This window comes from Gekko japonicus, unplaced genomic scaffold (assembly GCF_001447785.1).
Source record: "Gekko japonicus isolate JY-2015 unplaced genomic scaffold, Gekko_japonicus_V1.1 scaffold1238, whole genome shotgun sequence".
NCBI lineage: Eukaryota > Metazoa > Chordata > Lepidosauria > Squamata > Gekkonidae > Gekko > Gekko japonicus.
Window position 1 is genome coordinate 535,497 of NW_015163639.1, and position 11,454 is coordinate 546,950.

At 43.6% G+C, this 11,454-nt stretch overlaps 1 protein-coding gene across 1 annotated transcript in view; it reads right to left on the reverse strand.

Annotated features, from left to right (window-relative positions):
* Positions 1-3,759: 3,759 nt before the first annotated feature.
* Positions 3,760-11,454, reverse strand: part of LOC107107310 (zinc finger protein 436-like) — a 20,636-nt gene continuing 12,941 nt past the window's right edge. The window contains exons 4-5 of the mRNA XM_015407591.1: positions 4,394-4,846; positions 3,760-4,309 (exon numbers count right to left, since the gene is read on the reverse strand). Of these exons, the coding sequence (XP_015263077.1) occupies positions 3,798-4,309; positions 4,394-4,846 (965 nt within the window). The 3' untranslated portion in view covers positions 3,760-3,797. The remainder of the gene's footprint in view (positions 4,310-4,393; positions 4,847-11,454) is intronic.

Genomic DNA, 11,454 nt, shown 5'->3' on the forward strand with positions numbered 1-11,454 from the left:
CCCAAGGAAACTGTGTTTCAGTCTGTTTTGCGAGGAAGTGTGGTTGCACATGAAAGTTCATACCTTGAATAAAACATTGTTGGTCTTAAAGGTGCCATTGGACTCAAACTTTGTTTTTGGGTATGGCATTTGCTATAAATCTAAGAGCCCATGTGGTGTAGTGGTTAAGAGTGATGGTCTCTAATTTGGAGAATGGGGTTTGATTCCCCACTCCTCCTCCACATGAAGACTGCTGGGTGACCTTTGGCTGGACACTGTTCTCTCAGAGCTCTCTCAGCCTCACTTACCTCACAGGGTGTCTGTTGTGGGGAGAGGAAGGGAAAGCGATTGTAAGCTGCTTTGAGACTCCCTTTGTCAGAAGAAAGTACCTTTTACAAAGGGCTATTACATCTTCCACCAACACAATAATAATTATAGCAACCCAGTGCCTGAACTGGGAGTTCTAGCTTCTGTCCAAAATGTATAACCACTAAAACAAGGGTGGAGGAAGGGGGAAGCAGCCTTTTACTACTTTGCTAGATCATGAGGAAATATTACCTCTACCCACCTAAGGTGCTCCATCTTGAGGAGAGAATGTTTTTGGAATAAGGTAATATTGCATGGATCGAGAAACATTAACTGGATTCTCAACCTCCACTTTCTGGTCCCCATAACAAATGCATTTGGGGCGCAATCACACCACAACATCTGGGGAGCGTAGTGCACCCATGGCCAACCCGTGGCGACCTGCTGAAGATGTGGAGTTAAAAAGTACCAAGGACAGTGCACTAGTATCCAAAAAAACGCGTGGCACAGGCAGGCGTCTGATCGCGGGAGTGCTAGTATCTCGTGGCATCTGGCACCCGTCCACATCCCGTCGCAAACCAGATGTTTTTCATAAGCGAATGCGCACAAACACGAAACTGAAAGCAGTGCTGCTTCGCAGAACTGTGCATGCGCACAAATGCAAAATGCTTGCGTGATCACACCGCACCACTTCTTTGCCACGCTGCAGCATCACTGTGTGATCACCAGCTAACAGCCGAAGCACGGAGACTCGGGGGACCATGTGATCGGGCTAAATTACATGTATATTTGCTGGTACATAAAAAATTCCTTATGAGCCCAACTGATGAATGTATGCAGCTCCTGAAAATAGATATCTGATCAGATTGAAGTATTGTAATGTTTTTCATTTTTTTAAACATAGCTCACTGACCGAATTATCTGCTTTGGAGGCAGGTCACAAGTTTGATCCCTGACATGTCTAGTGTTGTGTATGAAATGTAATGTAATGAATGTATTGAGCTTGAGCCTGACCAAGGTATTGTAAACCAACCTATCTGAACAAAGGAAGTTCTGGAGGGAAGCAAAGTGATTGGTCTTTAGGTACTGTATTTGATTGGACCTTATCTGACATGTGGGCGTGGCTTGCCAAGCCCGGACTGTTTAAAAAGGAGCCTGTTGCTCCATAGTTTGTCTTGTTCTGCTTCTTCTGACTTCGTGTTCAATAAAGCTGTTATCACTGTTCACCTGCTGCCTCGAGTCTCGTATCTAACATCTAGTTAAAGGATTTCAGGTAGAGAGACCATGCTTGAGGGCCCAACAGCTAAAGTCAGTAGAAGATTTGTTCATAGGTTCTCTCCCTCTGCTTCTACATCTCGATTTTTGGATCATAATTCTGAGTGCCACAGGGGAAGGCCCGTGGCTCAGTGGCTGAGCATTTGCTTTGTCTGCAGATAGGCCCCAGGGTTAATCCCCAGCATCTCCAGTTAAAGGATCTCAGCCAGTTAGTACTGGGAAAGATCTCTGCCTGGGGACCCTGGAAAGCCACCACAAGTCAGAGGAGACAATATGGACTTAGAGGCACCCATGGTGTGATGCAATATTATTTATATTTATTTATTTATTTATTTATATTTACATTTATATCCCGCCCTATCCCGAAGGCTCAGGGCGGCTAACAGAGGCACAAAGTGCCAGGTTAAAACAGGCAGCTTCATATCCTCCTACCTCACAGGGTGGAGCAATGACAGTGAGCCAGCAGCTCCTTTCCATGAAGAAGTTTTCAGATTCAATCCCCAGCATCAGTTATCAAGTAGGAGGGGCTGAGAAAGTCCACGGCCAGACACGTAGGGTTACCAGTTCCAGGTTGGGAGATACCAGGAGATTTGGGGGGTGCAGACTGAGGAGGGCAGGATTTGGGGAAGGGATGGACCTCATTGAGGTACGTCTTAGAGTACACGCTCCAAAGCAGCCACTTTCTCCAGGGGAACTGATTATTGTTACCTGGATATCAGTTGTCATCCCAGGATATCTCCAGCCACCACCTGGAGGTTGACAATGCTACAGTATCAGGCTTATATAGTCAGATCCAGCCTAATGTTTTCACATATGATTCTTGGAAATCTGCTTTCTGATATTTTTGTTGGTTTTTCCCCTTTTTCCTGCTTTGCTTGTGGTAACCGAACCACATTAACATGCAGTCTTTAAATGCAGAAGGGGAGCATTAAGCTGCTGGACAAGAAAAGCAGAACTGAACCTTGCCTGGCTGACCCTCTATATACTGAGCCAAATAAATACCTGAAAAATGCCTTATTGATATTTTTCGAGTATTTATTCAGCCGAATACAGATTAAATGATCTGATTCAGCAAGTAAAATAACCACGCCCAAATACAAGCCGATATTATTTGGCTTTTATTTGGCACGGTTAGAAGGTATTTAATAATGGTCCATATGGTGAGAAAATTAATCTATATGCAAGAGGCGATCTAAGAGATATGATGTTGTTACTACCACTCTCATGTATGTGTGTTTGTTTGTTAGTCTGTATGTTTGTTAAAAACTAATAAAAATTATTTGAAGGGGGGGGAAAAGAACCGGACATGGAACGACTGAAAAGGAGTATGACAAAGATGTATATTGTCACCCTGCTTATTTAATTTATATGCAGAGTACATCATGCGAAATGCCGGCCTGCATGAATCACAATCTACCACTCTAATGGCAGAAAGTGAAAAGGACCTAAAGAGCCTCTTGCCGAAAATAAAAGAGGAGAGCGCAAAAGTTGGCTTGAAACTCAACATCAAAAAAAAAATTAGATCATGGCATCTGGCCCCATCACTCCTTGGCAAATAGAAGTGGAAGTCATGGAACTTCATGTTCCTGGGATCCAAGATCACTGCAGATGGTGACTGCAGCCATGAAATTAAAATACGCCTGCTCCTTACGAGGAAAGCCATGGCAAACCTAGACAGCATAATAAAAAGTAGAGACAACACCCTATCAACAACAGTCCATATAGTCAAAGCAATGGTATTCCCAGTAGTAATGTGTGGCTGTGGGAGTTGGACCATAAGAAAGACCGAGAGCCGAAGAACAGATGCGTTTGAAATATGTTGCTGGAGAAGACTCTTGAGAGTCCCTTGGACTGCAAGGAGATCAAATCAGTCAATCCTAAAGGAAATTAAACCTGACTGTTCCCTGGAAGGACAGATATGGAAGCTGAAGCTCAAATACTTTGGCCACCAAATGAGAAGGGAGCACTCATTGGAGAAGACCCTGATGCTGGGAAAGATTGAAGGTAAAAGAAGAGAGGGACGACAAAGGATGAGATGGCTAGACAGTGTTATTGATGCGACGAGCATGGAGTTGAGCAGGTTCTGGAGGGGAGTGGAGGACAGGAGGACCTGGCGTGAGGTAGTCCATGGGGTCATGAAGAGTCAGACTCGACTGTGCAATTGAACAACAAAAGTGGGTTCTTCGATGCTGCTGAAGAGTACCACTCTGACTGAATCTCTCTGCACACACAGAGCTTTAAAAAGGCTTCTCCATTGTGTGGGTTCTTTTATGCTTTCGAAAGTGACCACTCTGACTGAATCTCTTCCCACACTCTGAGCATTCAAAGGGCTTCTCCCCTGTGTGGGTTCTTTGATGCTGTCGAAGACTACCCCTCTGAGTGAATGTCTTCCCACACACTGAGCATTCAAAGGGCTTCTCCCCTGTGTGGGTTCGTTGATGCCGTAGAAGATTGCCACTGACACTGAATCTCTTCCCACACTCTGAGCATTCAAAGGGCTTCTCCCCTGTGTGGGTTCGTTGATGCTCTTGAAGACTGCCCCTCTGACTGAATGTCTTCTCACACTCGGAACATTCAAAGGGCTTCTCTCCTGTGTGGGTTCTTTGATGCTGTTGCAAACGGCAACTCCAACTGAATCGCTTCCCACACTCTGAGCATTCAAAAGATTTCTCCTTTTTGTGGGTTTGTAGATGCTGTTGGAAATTACCATTGTGACTGAATCTCTTGCCACACTCTGAGCATTTATGTGCCTTCATTATACTGTGCTTTGGGGAGTGTACATGACACTTTCTTCCAACAGGGAATGCCATTCCAATCTCTGAGCAGATAAATCGCTTTTCTCCTGAGTGAATCCTTTGGTGCTGAACAAGGTCTGATTTCTCTGAGTAGCTCTTGCCACAGTCTGAACACCTATAAGATTCTTCTCCAGTACGTGTTCTTTGATGTCTACTGAGCTCTCCTCTGTGAATCATGGTATTTCCATACTCCAAGAATTGATGAGTCTTCTTTCCACTGTACATTTGTAAATGGGCAGTACATTGGGTTTGATCTGAGACATTCCTTCTGCACTCCAAGCCCTTGTCTGTTTCTGCCACCATGTGAACGACTTCTTGGAAATCCCCCCCTTGGCAAGGAATGAGTTCTCCCCTCTTCTTGACCAGGTGGCTTCCTTTCTGCCTCATAGGTCTTCCTTGATTCCTGAAGTTTCCCCTCAAGTTTTCATTCTGGATTTCATCTGGCGATAGAGCATGCAGTTCCTCATCCTCCTCATTCCACTGATCATCCCCTGTTGGAATAAAGAGACGGATCCTTTTGAAACTCATGCAAGGAGGTCTCATCTGTACTTGAAGTTCCATCCACATGCCAAATGTTTTAGTGGCTTCTTCCTGCTGTACAGTGAAGTGTGCAATAATCAGGGGTCATTTCACAGGAGCTCATTAGCATAACTCATTAGCATAACTTATTTGCATATGCCACACCCCCTAACATCACCGGAAGTGTGTCAGAAGGCAATACCCACCACTCAGGCTCCACTGGACTGTTTTGGATTGCTAGCTATGGGGGGGGGGGGAACACGCAGATCTGCCCTCACAGAGGAGGGAGAGCTTGTACCTGGAGGCAGGCCGGGGGGGGGGGGCTCTGCAACTTACCTGGCTGCTTCTTGCTCCTCGTGGCCCAACTGAGGGCTGTTGGGAGCATGGGGCAGGGCTTGTTGCATGTGCCAGCTGCCTGGGCTCCTTACTACCGGAGCTCCGCTCCTGTGCGCTCCCACAGGAAATGACCCCTGGCAATAATATACACTTTCAAAGTACATGAAACCTCCTGCATCAGAGATCCTTGTTTAGGACTCTGACCATTTCTATGGCTACCCACCTGTGTGACTTCTTAGAGCAAAAACTTTCATTCTGAGTTTAAAAGATTTTCCCCTCTTGGCAGAGAGCAGGCAAGACAATGGGATAGTCAAGTTCTTTCCCCCCACCCCCAAGCAGGGAACAGAGATCTGGAGGAATAAAGACTAGAAAGGATTCAGGAAGAAACTCCTGGAGGCTTCAGGAAAAACTTCTTTGACCCAGCCTGACCTAATCAGTGGGAGGGGAAAGAGAGACGATAAGACTCCTGGGAGAAAGGAGATGGGGCTCTTTAGTGCTCATTCCACTGAGTGAGAGAGAGCTCTTGACCGTTATTGTTTAACATCTATATGCGCCCCCTTGCCAAGATTGTTCAAAGGTATGGGCTGGGGTGTCACCAGTACACAGATGACACACAGCTCTATCTGATGTTGGGCGGCCAGTCGGACTCCAGCCTGGACAATCTGAACCGGGCATTGCAAGCCGTGGCTGGTTGGCTCAGACTGAGCCAGCTGAAACTTAACCCGGTGAAGACGAAGATCCTGTGCCTGAGTCAGGGTGGTTTGGGGATGGGGTTCCCTCTCCCAACCTTCGACAGGGCACCATTGGTGCCAGCGCCTGTGGTGAGGAGTCTGGGAGTGCTCCTGGATCCCTCCTTAACTATGGAGGCCCTGGTGGCAGCAACTGCTAAGTTGGCCTTTTACCACCTCTGGCTCATTCGGCAGCTGGTTCCCTTCCTCGACCGTGATGATCTGGCTACAGTGACCCATGCGATGGTCACCTCGAGATTAGACTACTGTAATGCTCTCAACATGGGGATGCCCTTGTCGCAAATCCAGAAGCTGCAGCTAGTGCAGAATGTAGCAGCCAGGCTTTTGATGGGTCTCCCTAAATTGGAACACATCCGACCTGCACTGAATGCACTGCACTGACTGCCAATAGCATACCGAATCCGCTTCAAGGTGCTGGTACTTACCTTTAAAGCACTTTATGGCCAGGGTCCGACATACCTAAGGGACCACCTTTCTCCACACATACCCCAGAGTACACTACGGTCTTGGGCACAACATCGACTAGTGATCCCAGGCCCCAAAGAGTCCAGGCTCACCACTACCAGGGCTAGGACCTTTTCGGTGACGGCTCCTATCTGGTGGAATGAGCTCCTGGAGGAGATCAGGGCCCTGCGGGACCTTGTGCAGTTCCACAGGGCCTGCAAGACGGAGCTCTTCCACCAGGCTTTCAATTAGGAGCCGCCCACCACTACCACCAACTATTATTGTTAGTAACACCGGGGTAGTTGGTTGGCCCTATATGGAGACCGAACCGCAGTAACGTACGAGGCAGATACGGCTGAATTGGGACTTGTGTCCATCTACAGGATGCCATCTTTAACGCGATTGGAAGATCAATTCTATAAGCACTTTAATTGTAATAATATGATTGTTTTATCTTGTTTTCAGCTGGTTTTATATGTTTAATGTATCTCGGCACATAGTGCCGCTAAATGTAAGCCGCCCTGAGCCTGTTCGCAGGGAGGACGGGATAGAAATCTAATTAAATAAATAAACAAATAAATAAAATTGACTAAGGTCTGGTGGAGACAAAAAATGAGAGAAGGTCGCGAAAAAGGTTATAGAAAAAGCACCCACAGGTTATTGCAACCAAATTACTAATATGAATTTCAAATGTATTCAATATCCTCTAAAGCATTATCAAATCCACAAATCTCATATACAAAACCTCAATCTTAAATCATTACATTCCAATCACAATGCATATTAACGTCCTTAGTAAGTTTCAACAGCTGCTCAAAGCTTCATTGCGGCCACAATCAATTACATGTCGATGAGTAACGGAAATTCTCAAGTAGGATCCAAATGTTTGAACAAATCAGCAGGACGATCCTTTGTTGTATTTCCAATTATAAATAAATAAGAATCCACCATCCAGATGCTTGAACCATCAACAGTCCCAGTGACGAGCAGTCAACTTGGAGGGCCTGTTTCACCCTCAGGTTTCTTCACGGTCAGGATAGTAATTCCAAACTACAATATTAAAATGAACTTAACAATTCATAGAGTACATATAAAAAACAATGATCATTAGGCATCCTTATATTTACTTTACAAGTCAATGTTCATTATTCAGGCCAAAAACTCTCAACAATCGAAATTCACTCACAATCTCACCAATTCCATAAATATTTGCCTCACAGACACACACCACCTAAATGGGAACACATCCGACCTGCGCTGAATGCACTGCACTGGCTGCCAATAGCATACCGAATCCGCTACAAGGTGCTGGTACTTACCTTTAAAGCACTTTATGGCCAGGGTTCGACATACCTAAGGGACCACCTTTCTCCACACATACCCCAGAGTACACTACGGTCTTGGGCACAACATTGGCTAGTGATCCCAGGCCCCAAAGAGGCCAGGCTCCACAATCATTTATACATCAAAATTATTTCAAATAGAGACACGTATTATTATCAATGAACCCCATGGATTCAGCTTCCTCTAAGACCATCATTATTAACCTAGCTATTTGTTTAGCGGGATCATAATCTACTGGTAAGTATCCCTGTCTACTAACTGGCAGTTAACCTCCATGCAATAATCATCTTTATTCTGTATAACCACGGTACCACCCTTGTCAGCAGGTTTGATAATATGACTATAATATCTCGCCAAATCTCTCAGTGCTTTAGATTCCACTTTAGACAAGCATATGGGTGGTGGATTCTTATGATTATCATTGGAACTACAACAAAGGAACGTTCAGCTGATTTCTTCAAGTATTTGGATCCTACTATTATTTATTAATTTGATTTTTACCCTGCCCTCCCCACTGAAGCAGGCTCAGGGCGGCGTACATGAAAACCATCAATAAAACAACAATATAAATATCAGTATAAAATACACAATAAGTTATTAAAACCATTAACATAATGATGGCGATACGACTGTGGTAAAGTGCATTCAGCGGTACATCCACTATCGGCGGGCTCAGGCTGGAAATAGGATTAATACTAGAAAAACTCCATTACATATCAGCATGTCATCAATTGTAGCCACAATGAAACTTTAAGACTGATTTAAGATTGAGGTTTTGTACATGAGATCCGCGGACTTAACAATGCCCCAGAGGATATTGAACACAGTTGACATTCATATTAGCCATTTGGTTGCAATAACCTGTGGGTGTCTTTTCTGTAAGGTCTGCAGACATTGCCAGGTGCTGGCCTACACTTAGGGAAGAGGGCCGAAGTTAATGGAACTCCTGCAAAAATCTGTAACTTTTTAAGCTAAGGAGCCTGCCTTATCTTTGACAACTAAGATTCCCTCCAGATGTTGGGGAAACCTGAGAGGACAGGGTGGAACAGGGCCTGCAGGTCAGAGAAGGACTGTTCCACCACACAAAGTAAGGACTGCTTTCCCACTGAAGCTCTTTCCGCACTCCAAGGGGTTTCTCTCCAAAGGAAATTGGCGTCTGTGAAATTATGTTCATTCTCTGACTGCAGGTTTTTGCAAAGGACACACTTTTATTTCCCTTTTTCCCTGGAGTGGATTCTCTGGTTCTCATGCAGGCCTTTTCCCCCTTCTTGTTTTGATTGACCTTTCTTCTTGAATTGGGATTTCATGGAAATCCCCTCCTTGGAAAGGAATGGGCTTATCCCTCCTCTTACCTGCATGGCTTGTTGTCTGGCTCTGTGTACCATCTCCATCTCCCAAGTTTCCTTCAGCATCTTCATTCTTGGCATTTTCTAAGGAGAATCCCTGTAATTCCCCAGCTGCTGCTGGAATAAAGACAGTCTCCAATAGCATCCAAGCAAGAAGCCAAACCACCAGTCAGGCACTGCTCAGGAATGGGTGTGCAATTCCTTAGTCAGATCTTGGGATGTGCAAGAAAAAAATTGGTAGTTTTTGGGTTTGGGTGTATTGAACCCCCAAAATATCAGTATTTCCCTATATTCCTGAATCTCAATATCAGTATGGTATTGGGATTCTGGAAATAATCAGGACTGCCAACTTTTTTCAGCCCCATTATACCCTATGGGAACCATTTTAGTCAATGGTCCCCAAAGGCTATAATGGAGAATCGATCCAGAGTATCTGGAGCTCTGGGCAGGTTGTTTTTTAAGGTAGAGGCACTAAATTTGCAGCATAGCTGCTGGTGCCTCTCCGCAAAAAAATCCCCAAGTCTCCAAAAGATTTGACCAGAAAGTCCAACTCTATGGGTCCCAAAAGGAGGTGCCCCATCCTCCATTGTTCCCAAAGGAGGGGGAAAGGAGACAGTCCCTTTAAATGCCCGCCTTCTTCAACTGCAGAATCAGCAGCCCACTCATTGATTGGCTGAGAAAATAAAAAATACTGATCAGGTGTTTATCAGGTGTTTTTTTTTGGGGGGGGGGCTTGGTTTATACCAAGTGCACACACCTAGACAGATCTTTACTCTACAATTTAGCTGCTGGTCATACCTTATCTCTGCCAGGCCCTCCTGTAGATCTGAGTTCACATTCTGCCTGTCCCTCTGCTCCCCACCCACCTCTGTCTGTACTTGAAAGGGGAAAGCAGCAAAGATTCATTCCCTCGCTGATTCCATGTGACGTGTCATGCAGCTCTTTTGTTTCTCTGCTCTTGACGATTAAATACAAGAAGTTATCAAGCTATCCAGTCCTGCAACTACACAGAGAGTGTCCTTCTAGATTTTTTAAATTTATTTATAGCCCACCCTCCCCGCAACGCGGGCTCAGGGCAGCTCACAGTCAGGCATAAGCCAACATATAAAACACATTAAAACCATTTAAAAAGAAAAAGACAAAGAAAAAGAAGAAAAGGAAAAACAGAAAAAGGAAAAACGAAGAAGAGCCTACCCCGTACCCACACACGTAGTTACGCGATATAGAGCGAGGCTAAACAAGACAAGCAACCACTATGGAAAAAAGTAAGAAGATTGATATTATATCTATAAATGTTAACGGACTAAACAGCCCGCAAAAACGGAGACGAATTTACCATCAAATAAATAAACTAAAAGCGGAAATTATTTGCATACAGGAAACTCATATACGAGAAGAAGATGTCAAATACTTAAATTCAAAAAAATTGGGAAAATTATTCTATGCAGCAGACCAAACGAAAAAGAAAAAAGGAGTAGCCATTTACGTCAAAGATCATTATAATCCAGAATTGGCTTTTACATCCTCAGACGGAAGAATAATAGCAATAAATATAACTAGGAAAAATAAGAAAATGATGGTAGTAAATATATATGCACCCAATCAAAACCAGGATAAATTTTACAAATTATTAAAAGAAACAATATCACTATACACCTTTGATGAACTTTGTCTAGTTGGAGATTTCAATGCAGTTTTCGAAACAAAAATAGATAGAAGAAATACGGGGAAAAATAAAAGATGGGGCAACATACTTCCTAAATCATTTCTGGAACTAGCCGAAGAACAAAATCTTGTAGACATTTGGAGAGTAAAAAACATGAACAAGAAAGATTTTACATTCTTTTCAAATAGACACAAATCATGGTCAAGAATTGACATGATTTGGGCTTCAACAATCTTACTCAATGAAATACAAGAAATAGAAATACTTCCGTCTACTTTCGCAGACCATAATCCAATTAAGATGTCAGTACTGGGAACATATAAGAAATCAAGATGGCATTTGAACAAAAGTTTGATAAACAAGGAAAAATTCGTAGAAAAAACTAAAAAACATCTCAAAGAATTTTTTGAAAATAATATCCAATCAGAAACGTCAATCCTAACAATTTGGGATACCTTTAAGGCATATTTGAGAGGCTTGTTTATAACTGAGGATATGTGGGAGAAAAAGCAACGTAAAAATGAATATACGAAATTAATAAGATCCGTGAAACAGGAAGAAGAAAAAATGAAAAAAGGTAGAAATATCGAACAACTCAAGATAAAATTAAATATGTTACAACACAAATTAAATCTGATCTTAACACAGGAAATAGCCAGAAAACTGGAATATACTAAACAATATTTTTTCGAAAA